Here is a 20,106-nt window from a genome sequence, read left to right as displayed (position 1 = left end):
TGCGGCACTGGCAATGCACAGGATTTTGTAATAATTGTCAAAGGCAAATTGGATTGCAGCTCATTAATGATATCCAACGACAATACATCCAGTGAACTACTTTCAATCCTGATGACCATCTGAGCTCCCCCACTCAGTTATCAGAATCAAACAGAGACGCTTCATTACATGACTGCATTACTTATCATTCCTTAAACTGTCTTACACTTTTTTTTTGAAGACATCCTGGGGATCTATGCAAAGTCATTAGAGATAGCTTTAAGTATTCAACATAAACAAGGTAACTCCCTGATAATGGAATAGTGCCAGAATGAAATGAAATTAATGAAGGGTTAAGAGTTAATAGTTCTTAATACTTAGTGGCTTAAAGTCAGAATAGTTTCTTTTTATGCTGTACAGTTCTATGAACCTATGGCATTTTGACAGTAAAAGGTAAATTCATTCCAAAGTTACCTGTAGTCCAGTTTACTGGACACCTCATTACATGACTGCAGGACTTCAATCATTCCTTCAACTGTCTTATACTTCTTCAAATCAGAGGATGTCCTGAGGATCTGTGTAAAGCCATTGGAGATATCTTTTTATTGTTCAGAATGGCAAAGTTACTCCATGAAAATGAAATAATGCCAGAACTAAAATCATTGGAAACTTCTCAATGACACTATACAAATGTTCTAATTTAATACTAAGAAAAAATCAAGCCCAGAAATTGTTGTTGGCAGTTCTAAAAGTAGGATAATTAACTTAAACAACTTTATTTATGTCTGTTATTTTAATAGATGTTCCTTCACTTTGTTCCTGCCGACTGTTAGAACAGCATAGAGATGAAAGAGCAAACAGATGTCATAGGAAAGTTTAAAGCTTTTACCCTCTCATGTTAACAGTGGATTTGATAGAGTTTTATGCTTTGAAAAAACATTATTTAAAATAATATTATTAATGTAAAGGCCAGAGTACTTAGAAATTACATGTACTAACCATTCTTAACATGCACCCAATTATTTTTAAAAGCCTAGAATTAGCAGCAAACTTAATGATTGCAATGCATTGTTAGCAAAAACACAGACAATTTGGTGACAGTTACCTTCTGAAGTTGTGAACAATGATTTACAGCAATCTCCTGTAACCTGGGGTCAATGTCACTTGCGGTCAACACAACATGTTCGATAAACACGCACAACACAAGTGCGCGGTCCCAGTTTGTTCTGAGAGATAAAACATAATATAATGATTCTAGAATAGAAATCATTCACAAAAGGTACATCAAGTTTTTTCGCAGAACTAAAGTATCCACTGTTGTTTTAGTACAAGGATAATGTTGGATAAATTATGAAATCAGTTCATTTCCCTCAGTGTGCTGTATATCACTTGACAGACACCACTGCTGTGCTTTCCTACAAGAATAACCAAACTGCAACCCATCCTGTGTGTCCTGACTAGACTAAGGCAAAACTACTGCAACACACACAAAATGCTGGAGGAACTCGGCAGGTCAGGCAACATCTATGGAAAAGCTTAAGCAGTTGACGTTCCGGGCCGAGACCCTTCTTCAGGAATATCGTTCTGCCCTCTTTCCTCTCCACAAGGCTGTACTGTTGCCTACTTGTTATCGTGTGACGTATAATCATGCGAATGATAATATTCACGTCAGTAAATCCATATATTTACTTATTTAGAGATTCAGCATGGTAACAGACCCTGAAAGTCCAGTGAGTTTGTGCTGCCCAATTACATCCACGTGACCAATTAACAATTAGCCCGTCTGCCTTTGGAATGTGGGAGGAAACTGGAGCACCCAGAGGAACCCATGCGGTCATGGGGAGAATATACAAACTCCCTACAGGCAGCGGTGGAATTGAACCCAGGTCATTGGCACTGTAACAGTATTACGTTTCTACACAAGTGGGTATATATAGAACTATTAACTGTTAAGCAAACAATGGAAATTACTGTAACAAAAATATAAGAAAACTGTAGACAGTATTCTGGTTAAAGATGTCAAATTGCAGTTGAAAAGGTAAATGGTTTCAAGTTCCTGGGTGTCAACAACTCTGAAGATCTATCCTGGCCCCACAATCTTGATGCAGTTATGTAGAAGGCACATCAGAGGCTATACTTCATAGGGACTTTGGGAAGACCTGGTATTTCACCAGAGAGTCCAGCAACTTTCTACACATGTACCATGGACAGCATTCCATCCGGTTGCATCACCGTCCGGTGTGGAGGGGCCACTGCACAGGACTGGAAAAAGCTGCAGAAGGTTATAAACTCAGCCAGCTCCATCGTGAGCACTGCCCTCCCCAGAATCAAAGACATCTTCAAAAAGGTGATCCCTCGAAAAGCAACCACCATGGAGGACCCACACCACCCGGGACATGCTTTCTTCTCGTCCCTACCACCAGAGGAGAGCTACAGAAGCCTGAAGACACATAACGTTTTAGGATTAGCTTCTTCCCCTCCACCATCAGATTTCTGAATGGAAAACGAACCCATGCACACCACCTCACTATTTTTGCTCTCTTTTTGCACTACTTATGTAATTTAAATTTTAGATATATTTCTGACAGTAATTTACAGCACTTTTTACATATTGCTGCTGCAAAACAATGAATTTCATAACATATGTCAGCAATATTAAACCTGATTCTGACTGGACAAATTATACTTGTTGCTCATGGTCTGTCCGTGCCCCAAAACAACCTCATCGACCTCATGGGGTAGGTAGCATGATTGAATTCCATTGCCCAAGCTACTAATGATGGTTTAAGTTTCTACTGCACCATGAGAAGAATTAACTGATAGTTACGGAGACCAGCCAGACTAGTTTTGTCCAAATTCACAGTCACTAAAGGGAGTGAAAACATTGATGTGACTATAAAATCTAGAATACACTTTACATTTGCACTGATTTCTCCATTTATATCACTGAATGAAGAAAATACATCCACAGACCTGGAAGAGGGCATATCTATTTGCAGCTGAACAGAAACATCCAGCAAAATGTATGAACGTTAGCTGAAAGAAGGTTTCCAGCATTTTACATTTTACATTTTGAGCACATAAAACATTTTGCTTTTGGAAATGTGTGTCTTACCTTATCTGAGCAACTATTTGCTTCCAAGTTGATCTGCATGGTTTGAGGTAGTTCTTGTCAAAAACCAGTTCAACTGCTGGCTGTACACTGTCCATTACTTCTATTAGTTTCATGCAGTCTTCGATTGTCTTGATATCCAAAGCTTGAGCCATTTCAGCACAGACCAATGCAGCGAGCAGGTCAAATGTCTGAAAAAAAAATAAAGGCAAAAACGCACTTTCTGAGAAGATCGTTCCTTTGATTAAAGAAAAGAAGTTGTAATACTTCAAGTATATATATTGTGGTGAGTATCTGATCCACAATGACAGGCCTGGAAGCTCGTTGAACGCACCCGTTTTATTGTGATAAACACAAAACAGACCAGGTACCATGACCCGGAGAGTGAACAGCTCAGTCTAATACAGGCAGGGGAGGTGACCATCACACACCCCGGTTACAGTCAGGGTGACCCACAAATACACAGGGGAATAAACCCATGCTAACATGTAACAATAAATGAACTTGAACTTCCCATCATAATCCTACAAAAGCATTTTAAACACAAGAACAATAAAAAGCGTTGATCATTAGAAACAAAGGGGAGGACTTGTCATACATGCCCCCCACCTGAGCATCACAATATGATTATTAAAGAGTTAAATTAAACTAAATCATGATAATAACCTTGATTCTGACTTTGAACATTAACTTTGATAAATAAGATTAAAAGACCTTAAGATATAGGAGCAGAATTAGGCCATTTGGCCCATTGAGTTGGGTTTGCCATTTTATCATGGCTGATCCTACTTTCCTCACAGCCCCAATCTCCTGCTTTTTCCCCATATCCCTTCATGCCCTTATCAATCAAGAATCTATCAGCCTCTGCCTTAAACTTACATAAAAATACTTGGCCTCCACAGCTCCCTGAATTCCACAGATTCACCACTCTGGCTAAATTCTATTCTAAAAGGAAGCCCCTCTAGCCTGAGGCTGTGTCCTCTGGCCTTAAGACTCTCCCACCTAGGAAACATCCTCTCCACATCCACTCTGTTGAGGGCTTTCACCATTTGATTGGCTTCAATGAGGTCACCTTCATTTTTCTGAATTCTAGTGAATACAGGCCCTGAGCCATCAAATGCTCTTCATCTAACAAGGCATTCAATCCTGAAATCATTTTCGTGAACTTCCTTTGAACTCTCTCCAGTTTCAGCACATCCCTTCTAAGATAAGTGGCCCAAAACGGCTCACAATACTCCAAGTGAGGCCCCACCAGTGCTTTCCAAAGACTCAACATTACATCCTTGCCTTTATATTCTCACCCTCTTGAAACGAATGCTAGTATTGCATTTGCCTTCCTCACTATAGACTTAACCTACAAATGATCCTTTAGGGAATCCTGCAAAAGGACTCCCAAATCCCCTTGTATCTCAGTTTTTTGTGTTTTCTCTCCATTCAGAAAGTCGTCAACTCATTTCTTCTACCAAAGTGCATGACCATAGATTTCCCAACACTGTATTTCATCCATCATTTCTTTGCCCATTCTCCTCGTCTAAGTCCTTCTGCAGCCTCACTACTTCCTCAAAACTACCTTCCCCTCCACCTATCTTCATATCATCTACAAACTTTGCAACAAAGCCATCAATTCCATGATCCAAATCATTGACATATAATGAAAAAATAATCAGTGCCAACACAGACCCCTGTGGAACACCAGCAGTCACCAGAAGCCAACCAGAGAAAGCTCCCTTTATTCCCACTCTTTGCCTCCTGCCAATCAGCCACTGCTTTATCCATGCTAGTGTCTTTCCTGTAATACCATGGGCTCATAGCTTGTGAAGCAACCTCGTGTGGCACTTTGTCAAAGACCTACTGAAAATCCAAGTACACAACATCAAGCAATTCTCCTTTGTCTATCCTGCTTGTTATTTCTTCAAAGAATTCCAACAGATTTGTCAGGCAAGATTTTCCCTTGAGAAAACCATGCTGATTATGGTCTATTTTAACAATTGCTCCCAAGTACCCTGAGACCTCATCCTTAATAATCAACTCCAACATCTTCCCAAGCACTGAGGTCAGACTGACTGGCCTATAGTTTCTTTTTTTCTGCCTCTCTCCCCTCTTGAAGAGTGGAATAACATTTGTAATTTTCCAGTCTTCTGGAACCATCCTAGAATCTAGCGATTCTTGAAAGATCATTACAACTGCCACCTCTTTCAGAACTCAGGGGTGTACACCATCTATTCCAAGTGACTTATCTACTATCAGTTTCCCAAGAATCTTCTCTCTAGTTTTAGTAACTTCACAAACTCCATGCCCCCTGACACATGGAACTTCCACCATGTTGCCAGTGTCTTCCACAGTAAAGACTGATGCAAAATACTTATTCAGTTCATCCGCTATTTCGTTGTCCCCCAACACTACCTCTCCAGCACTGTTTTCCTGCCCGATATTCACACTTGCTTCTCTTTTACACTTTATATATCTGAAGAAACATTTGGTATCCACTTTAATATTATTAACTAGCTTACTTTTATGTTCCAGCTTTACCTTATTTACTTTTTTATTTGTCTTCTGTTGGTTTTTTAAAACTTCCCAATCCTCCAACTTCTCACTAATCTTTGCTCAATTACACACCACTCTTTGGCTTCCATGTTGGCTTTGACTTCTCTTGTTAACCATGGTTGTGTCATCTTTCCTTTAGAGTACTTCTTCCTGAGTTGCTTCCAGAAACTTAACCATTGCTGCTCTGCCATCATCCCTGCTAGTGTTCTTTACCAATCAATTCTGCCCAACTCCTCCCTCATGCCTCTGTAATTTCCTTTACTCCACTAGACCTGACTTTAGCTTCTCCTTCTCAAATTTCAGAATGAATTTGACTATATCGTGATCACTCCCCGCCCCCCCCCCCCCGGGTTCTTTTACCTTCAGCTCTCCAATCAATTCTGGTTCATTGCACAACACCCAATCCAGAATAGCTGATCTCTAGTGGGCTCAACTACAAGCTGCTCTAAAACGCCATCTCGTAGGCACTCTAGAAACTCACCCTCCTGCAATCCAGCACCAACCTGATTTTCCCAATCTACCTGCATATTGAATTTTTCCCATGACTATTGTAACATTGCTCTTTTGGCATGCATTTTCTACCTCCTGTTGTAATTTGTAGACCACATCCTTCCTACTGTTTGGGGGTCTTTTTACCCTTGCTGTTCCTTAGCTCTATCTACAATGATTCAATTCCTTCCGACCCTATATCACCTCTAATTATTTGATTTCATATATTAGTAACAGTACTACGTTGCCCCCACTGTCTTCCTGCTTATCCTTTCAATACAATATGTATCCTTGGACATTAATCCCCCAGCTATAATCTTTCAGCTATGATTCTGTGATCCCTACAACATCATACCTGCCAATCTGCAACTGTGCCTTAAGTTTGTCTACCTTATTCCGCACACTGTGCACATTCAGATACAACATTTTCAGCCCTGTATTCACCCTTTTCGATTTTGTCACACCGTGCTCAACCTCTTGATTCTTAACGTTGCCTGAGTTCTTACCAACATCTACCTCCACAATCTCTCCACTAACTGTTCTGGCACTCTGATTCTTACCCCCCTGTAACTCTAGTTTAAATCCCACTGTGCAGCATTAACAAACCTTACCACTAGGATATTAGTAGCCCCTTCCGGTTCAGGTGCAAACCATTCCCTTCTGTACAGGTCCCACCTTTCCTGGAAGAGAGCCCAATGATCCTAAAATCTTATGCACTCCCTCCTACACCAACTCCTTAGCCACATATTAGAATGTATAATCTTCCTAGTTCTAGACTCACTAGCATGTGGCATGGGTAGCAATCCTGAGATCACATCCTGGAGGTCCTGCCTTTGAACTTAACTCGTCACTCATCTTACCCATGTCATTGGTACATGGACCACGACTTCTGGCTATTCACTCTCCCACTTAAGAATGCTGAGGCCTAATATATCCCGGACCCTGGCACCCAGGAGGCAACATACCATCAAGGAATCTCGTTCTCGCTCACAGAACCTCCTGTCTGTTCCCTTAACTAACAAATCCCCTATCACCACAGTGTGCCTCTTCTTCCTCCTTCCCTTCTGAGTCACAGAGGCAGACTCAGTGCCAGAGACCCAACCACTGTGACTTTCCTCTGCTAGGTCATTGCCCCCGACAGTATCCAAAGTGATACATTTGTTTTTGAGGGGGATGGTCACAGGGGTACTTTGCACTGGCTCCTTAACCCCTTTCCCCTTCCTGTCACCCAGTTTCCTGTGTCTTGCACCTTGGGTGTAACTACATCTCTATATATCCTATTTATTACCCCTTCAGCCTCCCGAATGATCCAGAGTTCATGCGGTTCCAGCTCCAACTCCTTAACGTGGTTTGTTAGAAGCTGGAGCTGGATGCACCTCACAGTTGTAGTGGTCAGGGATACCGGAGAACTCCCTAGCTCTCCACATACTACAAGAGGAGCACTGCACTGCCCAGTTGAGCAGATATAAAGAAGAGAAGGAAAAAACTTGAGCTTTTCTTTCTTTTTGCTTTCTCTGAGTGAAGCCTCCCTTCGCTAAAGCCTCGAAGAGTTAAAGCCTCAAGATCACCACTCTTGACCACGTCCACTCAGACGACGGCCACTGTGACGAGCCTGCGAAATGCTGGAATAGAAATCGTCTTTGATGACTTTTCAGGCTTTGTAAGACAGGTGCACAGTGATATTGCTTTTGAGCGTGACCCTAGTCCAATTGGAACTACAATGTGCCTGGTGAATATCAAAACAAGTTTTCCACACAGAGTGTGATGGGTTATGGAACGGTCTGCCAAAGAAAATAGTAGAGACAAGTACAATTACAAAGTTTCAAAGACAGTAAGACAGGTACATGGATAGGAAAGGTTCAGAGGGATAAAGGTCAAATGCAAAAAATTGGGACCAGCTCAGGTAGGCATATTTATGCGCATGGATGAGGTGAGCCAAAGAGTCTGTTTTCATGCTGTGTAATTCCATGACCTTAAAAGATATGCTCACCCGGGCCATCACCTGATCTCAAATCTCAGGGCCCAAGTTCTTTTTACGAATTGGGGGGGGGGAAAAGAGGAGTGATTTGTCTCACTTTTCTAGCCTTGCCCTGAGCATTCACCTAATGTCGGACTAGAAACTTCTGACATCCTTATTTCCTTATGGCTGAAGAACAACTCACATTTCTCCTATGGTTGATCGTTCTGAGGAAACTGCCATTGTTTCCAGATTATCATCCTGACAAACAAGAAAGCTGCCAGCATTCACAACTTTAAGGCAGAGGTTGATAGGTCCTTAATTAGTAATGGTGTCAAAGGTTACAGAGAGAAGGTAGGGAATGGGCTTCAGAGGGTTAATAAATCAGCCACGAAGGAAGCATGGAGCAGACTCAATGGGCTGAATGGCCTAATTCTGCTCCCATGTCTTTTGGTATTTGGAGATAAAAAATAATCAAAATATTTGTCCAACATAGAAATAGTCCTTTGACGTGGTGGTGTGCAACCCATCATGTCAATACTAACCATCACTTCCAGCTATACTGATCCCATTTGCGTGCATGATTTCCATATTCTCCTATGCTTTGCTCATTTAAGTCTCTATCCAGATGCCTCTTTGTTACTGTTCCTGCCTGCACCATGTCCTCCGGCAGCTCACCACTTAATGCAAACTACTTACGCCTCAGATCCCCCTTTAAACCTCCTCCCTCTCGCCCTTAACAAAAGCACTCTATGAAGTGTGATGTCACAGATAATTTCCAGATAAGGAAAACATGTTTCCTTCTCTGAAAGATTATTTAATGTGGCCACCACATTAATCTAATCTAATCTAACCATTTTCAGCCCTAATTTTTATGCCAGATTTATTAAATTACCTCAGTTTAAATTCCCCAAGTGGTATGAAACAGATTCACATCTTCAGATCAAAAGGCCAAGCATTTCATACTATTTACCATACTTACCACCATACTATTGCATCGCTCTACAGAACCAGGTAGCATAAGGAGTAAATCTAAAGTGTGCACATTACACATAGTATTAAATCAAATTACAGAAATACATACTTTCAAAAGGGATATAAATACCATATAGCCTATAAGTTTAAAAAATATTATTCTGAGAACATAGAACATTAAAGCACAGTTCAAGTCCTTTTAACCTACTCTTAAGATCAATCTCGTTCACAAAAAAAATGGAATAAATACATTTAATACTGCTCTCAAATCACACTTTTAAGAACCTTATGTTAATTGCCATTTTTTTCCTGAAGATTTAGTTATTTACAGCACAGGTTCCCATCCTGGTGTCTGAGGACCTCTTTCTTACAGGTATTGATCCAGGTCATAAAAAAGGGCTGGGAACCCCTGATTTAGAGTCATAGAATAATACAGCCAAGAAACAGGATTTTCAGCCCAACTTTCTCATGCTATTCTCATTTCACAATACTTTTTACAAGACTCACCATTTCCAGTGGGTTCGAATCTAATGTTCCAGGTCTGCTTTGACAAAAATATTTCAAGACTTCTGGGCAGAGTGCAAAGGTTTTGGATAAATTTTGTAGTCTATTCTTGAAAGCATTATAGGCAATATGTATCCAGACAGGTGAATGTTCTAGAAGGTTCTGTCCACAATCATTGTGAAGTTCATTGAGGCAGGATTTAAATGCCATCTTGAAGATCTTTAATTTAAAATAAAACAAATCAATATTCACTGAAGGTGCAGAACTCTGAAATAATGTAAAGCACTAAAGTTAGTCTCTGAATTTCCATGCATTTTTGAGTAGTCAAAACTCTACCACAGGGGTAATGAAAGCCTACCACATTATGACAAAACTAGAATAAAGGAGCATTAAAGTCATTGAAAATTCAGACCTTCTGAAGAGCAATGTTTGGAATTTCCTACACATGATGTGCGTGTGAACACAGCTCACAAGAGGCCCGGTTGTTTTAATGGTACATATGATCAATCTTGCTTTGGGAACACACTAGATTACATTAGTACAACGTCAGTACTGACTGCTGTTTCAGCATAGTTAATAACCCTGTATCAAAAACACAGTAACTTTTGTCAGTTCTGATGAGAGGTCACTGGCCTTTAACATTAACTCAGTTCTTCTAGGCTTTCTAATAAGTAATCACTTGTGTTCTGGGTCACATCGTTGAAGCAATGATTTATTTCTCCTCAGTACTCACTTATCTCTCACTCTATTCACACACTCTTTAGACAAATTAATCGCCATTAACAAACCTCTCTCACCATCTCTCAAACTTCACCATTCTGCATTCATTCACTTTTATCCATTCACCCTGCTTTCATCCAATTTCATTCATTCATCAAACATCACCATTCTGTATTCATCCATTTTCTCTGTGGTTCCCTGTCATACACATTCCCTTTGTTCCCTTCCCTTCTCTGTAATTTAGAACATGTCCATTTCCTGACTTTATCTAGTTATGATGATAAATCATTGAGCTGTTTGTCTCTCCATAGTTGCCACCCAAAGTAACTTCAGCAGGTTATTTATTCTGATCACAGTGTGAAAGGTCATATTCTGCCTCCTTGATTAAAACAAGCTCATTCTTCTCCCCTTTACTTTTGCAGTCCAGGTGAAAGGTCTTTATATGAATCATCAACTGTCCATTGCACTCCACATGTGCTGTCTGACCCACTGAAGTCCCTCAGCATTTTGCTTCCTTTTCCATTTCTGGTTACACCTAAGCTTGCATAGGATGAGGCTGGCAATCTTAGTGATTCTTACATCTCCCTCACTTCCAACGTTTGCACTGCTTCATTCCGAAGACACATCAACGTCAGCGAAATTTATCATTCAGCAATTCCATTCACTGTTTTCAATTTGTAGGACATATATTGAAACTCTCTGTCTTCAGGCTCATTAACTTCTGAAACCATACTATGTTACAGATGATACAATCCCTCATTCCAACCTCTGAAATGACTGGAATTGTTGCAGCACGAATCACTTCTTCACTGACTGTGAGCTATCTACCTTAATCTGATACCTTTTGGACATACAGTTCAACTGCAATATTTTCCGTTCACTATCAGCCAGTATTAGAACTTGGAGGAACCCAGAAGTTATCTTATTCTATGTAAGGTCTGAAAAAACCTTTTCTCGTTTTCTCTTCAGTTCCGATTGGAGCAATTTTTTTTTAAAAGTGGTTGAGCAAAATCAAGTAATCTTATTTGTGATAAAGCTTCCATCGAGAATTGCATCAAATTTCTAATCAATGGGATTGAGCTGTGTGGTAACATCAAGAAAGAAGAATATGAATATTTAAAAAATAAGCACAAAAAATGCTGCCATGACTCAACAGGTCAGGCAGTTTCAGACAATGACTTTTCATCAGAACTAGTGGCAGTCAGAAAATGGGTGAAGTTTCGGGCCGAGACACTTTATCAGCAGAAAGCATTGACTCTTTCCTCCTCTGCACAGATGCTGCCTGACCTGCTAAGTTCCTCTAGCATTTTGTGTGTGTTACTCTGGATTTTCAGCATCTATGGAATTTCTTGTGTTTATGTTTCAAGGGAATGGGGAAGACCGAATAAAAATTTCGATAAAGTACATAAACATATTAATATTTCTTGTTATGTACCAGTTTCGGTTTATTTTCCCCTCGTGAGAAATCTAGAGCAAAGGTCACAATTTCAGAATATAGGCTTGCCTACTTAAGACAAAAATGTGGAGGACCTTTTCTCTGAGGTCATGAACTTTTGGAATTCTTTACCTCAGAGGGTGACAGAGCCAGATCATTTCAAGTTTTATGGGGAATGGGACAGGAAAGTGGAGTTGAATCCAAAATATGATAACTGATAATAGCATTGAATGGTGTTGCAAGCTCGAGGAACTTTAAGGCCCACTGTTGCTTTTATTGCTGATACGTTTGCTTCTCTGGATCACCATAGTCACACTACTGATCAAGAGCTCTTTCAAGCATACATATCTGCTCTTCAGTCTACCTATACATTTGTGGCATTCTTGAAGCAATGTGAATGGTGATGTAAGTTCCAATAGTTATTGCTCAATGCCAGCAGTCTGTTTTATCAGAGAAAACAGGAAAAAAACAAAAAATTTTGATAGGTTCATTTTGGGGTATGATTAGTTAAGAATTTTCAAGCACTTCTTATATTTCAGTTGCAAGGGATATTAGGGGCATAATGAAGTGGGTCTACTGGAAATCCAATGTAAAAGTTACCTGCTCAGTTAACTTATTCATCAGTAAAATATTAATAGAAAAAGTTGTAGAATTATTTTTCAAACACCTTAGATTTACCTCAACTTCAGCAGGTGAGCAGAGATCAATAGTCATCAGAATAAAATCAGTCAGATACCGCTGACTAAGGTCATGTTTTCCCTCCTCACTTTGAATTGCCAAATACTCCCCAAGCTTGCTGTTGTTAAAACTCTCAACAAATTTCAGCATTTTTGTCTTGTCTTGGTTGGCTGCACCTGAATAAAATGAATATTTCATCATATTTTATTTGGATCATCAGATAATCAGTCAAGCCAAGCCTTTAATCATGAACGCAGGTTTAAATATACTGGCATAATAATACAAACATCCCATATATGGTACTATCTTTGTATAAAATCTGTCAATGAGCAACAGAGGAACTATTAGGACAGAGACCAAACGCTCTGTCAAAGCTGAGCAGCTTAAAAACACAAAGGAGAGAATATGCTGCAGAGATTGAGGATGGGAATGTTAGAGCTTGGAACCCATACAGCTTAAAGTACAACCATCAGTGACTGAGCATTTTCAACAGTGGTAATGCAAGAAAGGAAGCAGATATTCAAGGACTATGGGACTAAAGGGGATTGCAGCAATGGAGATGATGAAATCTCTTGATCTCACAACCTACCTCATGTGACCTTGCGAATGACTGTCTACCTGCATTTTGTCTGTATTGAAAGACTTTATTCTACATACTGTTATTGTACTACCTCAAAGTACCATTGTACTGAATTGCTCTGTACGGACATTATGCAAGATAAGTCTTTCACAGTACCTTAGTACATGTGACAATAATAAACCAATTTACAAACTTACCGAATAAATTTTTCAAGGCATTGTAAAACTAAAGTCAAAAACTTACGTATTGGCTGTCAGTGTAGGTGAATGAGGAGAGACAGTATGTTTTGGGACATAGTCTTGAAGAGTTCTAGAGGAGCTCAGTTGATGGAGAGCGAAAAATAATGCTAGTTAGGAATCTAGTGCTGATGAAGGGACAAGCAAGGGTTGAACAAAGAACATAGAACAGAAATCTACAGCACATTACAGGCCCTTCAGCCTGCAATGTAGTGCCAACAATGTAACCTACTCTGGAAACTGCCTTGAATTTCCCTACTGCATAGCCCTTTATTTTTCTAAGCTCCATGTACCTAAGAGTCTCTTAAAAGACCCATATGGGACAATTTCGGTAATCAATCAAAACATCTTGTAAATTGTACAGTAATTATTTGGTTGAACCAATGTAGAATCAACTGAGTAAACTCGGTGCGGGAGTGAAGGGGTAAGTTGTCTTGTGAAGTAAATTTGGACAGGTTAGACTGGTATCTGGCAGCGTTCAGCAGAGTTCAGAAGTATGAAACCCACGTCACTGAAGTATGTATAGTCCTGAGGTGTCATGTGGCAAGAATGCTCCCTCTTGTGGGAGAATCCAGTTCTTTGGAACTCCCTTCCTCAAAGTATAGTGGAAGCAGGGTCTTTGCTTTAAGGCAAAATTAGTGTGTGAAGGGAGTAAAAGGTTAATGTAGGTTGATGGTAATGCAGATTTTGTAAATTATTCAGATTAGCTGCGATTGTATTTAATGGCAGTCCAGGCTATTGGGAACAAATTGCTCTGTGTATGTCTATATGTACTTTGTAGTTAAATACCCCACCAAATTATGAAAACCAAATGCAACAAGATTTCTATCAATGTAATGTATAGAAAAAGATTAAATTGATATGCAAATAATCCCTAAGGAACACATAAAGCTTTATGAAGCAACATTAGCCATATTTACATTCCCTCAACTCTCAGCAAGCCGTCACAGAGATCATTTCTTTCAATTAGTCAAATATTTCAATTAAAAAAAATTAGTTTTGATATCTTAGCATTTCTAAAAGACACTGTGGTTTAATATCAGGCTTAAGAGTGGAAATTAATCTGCAGAGTCTTCAGATTATTACAGAGAAATACAACATCATACCTTCCAAGTAATGGAATTCAGTCCAGAGCTGGTCAATGTACTCCTTGATCAGCCAACTGAAAGGAGCGGCACAGGGAACATCCAGTCTTCCTTTGCTCACTTTGTGATCAACTGTTATCTCGCTTGCATTTGATCTGACAGAAACAAAGATTCAAATACGTGTCACTACATTGTAATAATGGAAGGAATGATGGGAGAAGATGGGAGGCGTTCTCCTGCTGTTTCCTTCATTATTACTTCATGCACTGTTCAGCTCTCATAGCTCAAAGAGTTTAGCCAGTGATGTTTTTTTTCCCCCTGATGTTGACTTTCAAACTCAGCTACGAGATGGCATTCAGCCTCGAGATATTAGGGCTGCATGGTAGGGTGTACCGCTTCACAGCGCCAACAACTTGGGTTCAATTCCACTGCTGTTCTCCCTGGGACTGCATGGGTTTCCTCTGGGTGCTCTGGTTTCCTCCCATATTTCAAAGGCATACTGGTTAATTAGTCACATGGGTGTAATTGTTCAGCAAAGGCACCTTGGGGCAGAAGGGCCTGTTACTGTACTGTATCTCCAAATAAGGAAAAATAACAATCAAAACCAAAATCAGGTTTAATATCACTGGAACATGTTGTGAAATTTGTTGTTAGATGGCAGCGGTACAGTGCAATACATAACAGGGCAACGTCGACTCAGACCACGAGAGACCTGCGTCGGGCATTTTCATGCCTTACAAGGGGCAGACTGGAAGTCTGTGTCGGGCGCCACTCCTCGCACAGACACTAGAGCAATGTGTGGTTAAGTGCCTTGCTCAAGGGCACAAACAAGCTGCCACAGCTGAGGCTCGAACTAGTGACCTTCAGATCACTAGACGAACGCCTTAATCACTTGGCCACGTGCCCAACACAATACATAACAAAAACTGTAAATTAAATATTTATACATATTTATACACACACACATATACATACACATACGGATATACAGACACACACATATACATATTTAAAAAGTTAATTTAAGTAAGTAGTGCAAAAAGAGAAAAAAATAGTGGGGTAGTGGTCATGCATGGTTTCATTGTCCATTCAGAAATCTGATGGCAGAGGAGACGAAGCTATTCCTGAATCATTACGTGTATGTCTTCAGGTTCCTGTACTTCCCCTCTGATGGTAGCAATGAGAAGAGGGGATGTCCTGGGTGATGTTGGTGCCTACTGATGGATGCCACCTTTTTGAGGGATTGCTCCTTGAAGATGTCCTGGATACTGGGGAGGCTGGTGCCCATGGTGGAGCTGACTGAGCCAACTTTCTGCAGCCTATTTTGATCTGCCCCCCATACCAGAAGGTGATGCAAATGAGTTAGAATGATAGCATACAAAGCACACACTCAAAATTGAAGCAATATATTACAATCAGCAAAGAACAAATCAAGCTACAAAGATTTTAGCTGTTAAATTGCTAAATGTGTGGATATTGATTATAAATATACATTTTCAGATTATATTCATACTTGTTATATACAATAATGTTTAATTTAAATTAATAAAGGAAAATGAAAAAATCCTAAGGCAATATTTTACAGTTTCATGCAAAAACATTCATAAAGTTTTATTAATCATCATTTTAGTCACACTGGAAAATTTCCCTGTGATATCAGAAATTGCTCATGTCCCAACAAAGGCAAACTTACCCGAAACTTCCTGGCTGGTGAGAAACTCTTAGTATTTGCACATCGTTGAAGATTTTCATCCAGAGACACTTAATCTCTTCGTCTACATTAGGATCCACCAAAAGATTCAGGTTATAGTCCCTGTCCAGGATGGAGACCAACTGCGCCAGATTTGGAGAAACCATATTCTGAATGCACTTCCATATTGTGTGCCTACATTAGCAGCACAAAGACAATAAACACACACATACATTTAACATGAAGACTGTATTTCCAATCAACCAGTTCCAGTTTTTACAGTGTGCTAATTCATGGTAATGGGTGGCTCTTGCCTTGTGGAAGGTCTGGCCTTCTTTTACCAAAACCTGAGCAGCCCAACTGGGCTGGGTACCCAACGGTATGACAGCGAGCTTCTCAGATAGAGCCACATGGCCCTGGGCAAGGAGTAATAACCTTCCCAATCTTTTGGGTCTGGAAAGTCGCATTTCTCCCTACATCAGTCTTTCTTCCATCAGGACTTCTGATAGAACATGCTGCATTACCACACAAACTAACTCCAGAGATTAGGTGTTTCTCGTGTAGAATCTGTAAGCTCATGGTTACAAAAAGTCAATGCTAAAATAAAAATAAAGTATCCCAAAATAATACCAGTTCACCATTGAAAACTTATTACAATCAGCCCCTCAGTTACATAAGGGTTCTGTGCCTAGGAACAGTCCACAAGCAATTTCTCAGTCCATGTCTATTTTCTACGATAACCAATATCATATTACTTTGAAGAATGCACATTTGCTATAATTCTTTCTTTGCATTGAAAAAAAATCACCCTAACACCATCCATTATTAAACCAATAGATACTGCTTTCAGGCAGCAATGAATACCATGAAAATTATTATTGCTAATGCTAGCATGATAAATGCTCTAAAATATACGGAAGAAATTGCAAAAGCTTTATTTCTGCAAGACGGGTCATTTGTATCATGTAGAGCTGTAATACTGAGTTTCAGAAGTGCCTACAGGAGAAAGAAACTTCATCAATCGCACCAACTGCTATTTCAAGTATTTTGAAAGTAAAGGATGCACTGTAACTTGAAGGCAAACCCTCCTTCTTTACAGAGGCTTGCCGGGCAGGATGATGAGGAAATCTCTGAAGTTGGATGGGATACATGCAGCTGCCATACATTAAAACATAACACAGCAAGCCCATCGAGAGTACTTCAAAATTCCACCACGGCTGATTTATTATCCCTCTCAACCTCTCTCCCCTGTTTTCTCTCCGTAACCTTTCATGCCCTTACTAATCAAGAACCTATAGATTTCCACTTGACTTGGCCTTCACAGCCTTCAGTAGCAATGAATTCTACAGATTCACCACCCTCTGGCTGAAGAAATTCCTCCTCACAATTGTTATAAAGGGACGTCCTTCTGGTCTGAGGCTGAGCCTTCGGGTTCCAGACTCTCCCACTAGAGAAAACAACCTCTCCACTTCCATTCAATAGGTTTCAATGAGATCCCTGTTGTGTATTTAATATTTCAGTAATATTGTAAATATATTGTTTGGTTAAGCATTCTTGTTCATTTAAATAGTTCACTGCAGGTTGTATGTAAAAATACATGAATTATATATGTCAGTGGTCCCCAACCACCGGGCTGCAAAGCATGTGCTACCGGGCCGCAAGGAAACGATATGAGTCAGCTGCACCTTTCCTCATTCCCTGTCACGCACTGTTGAACTTGAACATAGGGTTGCCAACTGACCCGTATTTGCTGGGACATCCCGTATATTGGGCTAAATTGGTTTGACCCATACGGGACCGCCCTTGTCCCATATTTCCCCCGCTAAGGTAGAGCATTCCTATGAAACCTTTTGTGCCGAAACGGTGTGACACGAAGAAGCAATTACCATTAATTTACACGGGAAAATTTTTTGAGTGTTCCCAAACCCAAAAAATAACCTAACAAATCATACCAAATAACACATAAAACCGAAAATAAATAACACTAACATATAGTAAAAGCAGGAATGATATGATAAATACACAGCCTATGTAAAGTAGAAATAATGTATGTACAGTATAGTCAGGAAGATGAAGGCAAAACCGATTTGTGGGGGGAAAAAATCAGCACGTACGTACATGCGCACCTCACGCACGCGCACACAGGTGTCCACGCAAGGCTTCATGGTCATGGTAGCCTTTCTTGAGGTAAAGTGTCCCGAGATTTGACTGCTACTTTTGTCCCTTATTTGGGAGTGAGAAGGTTAGCAACCCTAACTGTAAAAGACATCTTAAGGTGAGTATAACCCTACTGGAACAACCCCCTCCCCCCACCCCGGTTGGCTGGTCCGCAAGAATATTGACAATATTAAACCAGTCCGCGGTGCAAAAAAGGTTGGGGTCCCCTGGTATACGTCATGACGTTACCACGTGTTATGTGCACGCCTTGCTTAAGGTAAAGAACAAATTTAAGACTTGCATTTCTCTTGTTTTCCTTTGAATTAGTTTAATGCTTTGGAGTTAAAGAACATAACAATCTGCCCCCCCTTCCACCATTCCTCAAAACTCCCATGAGTAAGGCCCAGAGCCATCATACATTAACCGTTTCATTCCCTCCACACTTTCAAAACAACTCCAGCTCCTCACCCTACAGCAAACAGAAGAGATGACATAAAGTGACAGAAAGTATAAGGGGTCAACATAAATCTCACTGAATGCACATACAGATCATTGATCTGTTGAGGAGGATGTCAGCGCACAATACACCTAATAAATCCAAGTAATAGTCCCCTGCGCAGATCAATCCAGCAAATTTCCGTTACCTGAAGGTACCCCCTTCCTGCAAAGCCCTGATCTTCAAGGCCTCATGACACATCCATTCCTTTGGATACGGTGACATCTCTTCCCGTTCTTGCAGCTGCAACATTAGTCGTTCTGTGGCCGTTCTTAAAAAGCCCACTGCAAAAACAGTGACAACTATTACTACAGTGCATTAATGTCGTGTAACACTACTGCTACCCTTTAACCATCAGGCCCCTGGGCAAGTGTGGATAACTTCACTCACCTCAACACTGAACTGAATCCACCACCATGGACTCTTCGTCAACTAGCAGGGACTCTCCTCAGAGACTCAGTAATTCATGTTCTCGATATTATTTATTTATTATTATTTGCATTTGCACAGCTCGTCTTCCTTTGCATATTGGTTGTTTGATAATAAATTTACTTTGAACTTTATATCAATCAACGACTCTTCAGTTATGTAATGCATTGATATAACACCCTGATTCTGAGTCAAAAGGAGCAGTAAACACTCAGATCAGTACATCTATGGGGTATAAATGGTGTGTTGGCAAAAGATTTCAGTTTAATAAATTCTGTCGGAACTCTCAGGATTTAGCATTGCGTTACAATGGTTTTCCAGCTTCATTCAGGCATCAGACTGGGAATACAACATACTGTTTTCACTGGTCTATGCAGTGTTTAAAACAAAATCTCCCAGATTCCAAGAGATTCCCACTGTAATATTTTACACAGCAATAGGCCAATTAAATATAACCACCAAACTTCTAATTTTATTAATAAAGCCTTTCTCACTTACTCATTGAAAGGCCCAGATAGAATGGATGTGGAGAGGATGTTTCCTACTGTGGGGGAGTCTTGGACCAGAGGGCACAGCCTCAGAATACAAATATGCGTTTTCCCAGTTCATGCAAGAACAGAGATGAGGAGGAATTTCTTTAGCCAGAGTTTGGTGAATCTGTGAAATTCATCACCACCGACGGCTGTAGAGGCCAAGCCATTGGGTATATTTTAAGCGGCGGTTGATGGGTTCTTGATTAATAAGTGTGTCAAAGGTTATGGTGAGGAGGCAGGAGGATGGGGGTTGAGGAGGACATTTTCAGAGTTCGTTTCTGGTACCACCTGTAAGGAGTTTCTACATTGTCCCAGGACTGCATGGGTTTCCTCAGGGTTCCTCCCACAGTCTAAAGACAAAATAGTTAGCAAGTTAATTGGTTATTGTCAATTTTCCTGTGATTAGGCTAGGGTTAATTAGGTGGGGGATGGTGTGGCTCGGTAGCCTGTGAGGGCTTGTTCTGCACTGTATCTCTAAATAAAAATAAAATCAGCCATGATAGAATA

The 20,106-nt window shown here is 40.2% G+C and overlaps 1 protein-coding gene across 5 annotated transcripts in view; it reads right to left on the bottom strand.

Moving 5' to 3' along the window:
* The window catches only part of LOC140187284 (E3 ubiquitin-protein ligase rnf213-alpha-like), a 177,529-nt gene that overhangs the window by 66,645 nt on the left and 90,778 nt on the right, over nucleotides 1–20,106 (bottom strand). For all 5 annotated transcript variants that reach the window (XM_072242436.1, XM_072242438.1, XM_072242440.1 and 2 more), the window contains 8 exons: nucleotides 18,786–18,921; nucleotides 15,988–16,179; nucleotides 14,316–14,449; nucleotides 12,394–12,569; nucleotides 9,564–9,779; nucleotides 3,095–3,282; nucleotides 1,085–1,205; nucleotides 454–554 (listed from right to left, as the gene is read on the bottom strand). In XM_072242436.1, the coding sequence (XP_072098537.1) occupies nucleotides 454–554; nucleotides 1,085–1,205; nucleotides 3,095–3,282; nucleotides 9,564–9,779; nucleotides 12,394–12,569; nucleotides 14,316–14,449; nucleotides 15,988–16,179; nucleotides 18,786–18,921 (1,264 nt within the window). The remainder of the gene's footprint in view (nucleotides 1–453; nucleotides 555–1,084; nucleotides 1,206–3,094; nucleotides 3,283–9,563; nucleotides 9,780–12,393; nucleotides 12,570–14,315; nucleotides 14,450–15,987; nucleotides 16,180–18,785; nucleotides 18,922–20,106) is intronic.

Source organism: Mobula birostris, chromosome 24, assembly GCF_030028105.1.
Source record: "Mobula birostris isolate sMobBir1 chromosome 24, sMobBir1.hap1, whole genome shotgun sequence".
Classification (NCBI taxonomy): Eukaryota; Metazoa; Chordata; class Chondrichthyes; order Myliobatiformes; family Myliobatidae; genus Mobula; species Mobula birostris.
The sequence above is the reverse complement of the archived record's forward strand: the minus strand, read 5'-3'. Positions and strand labels throughout refer to the sequence as shown.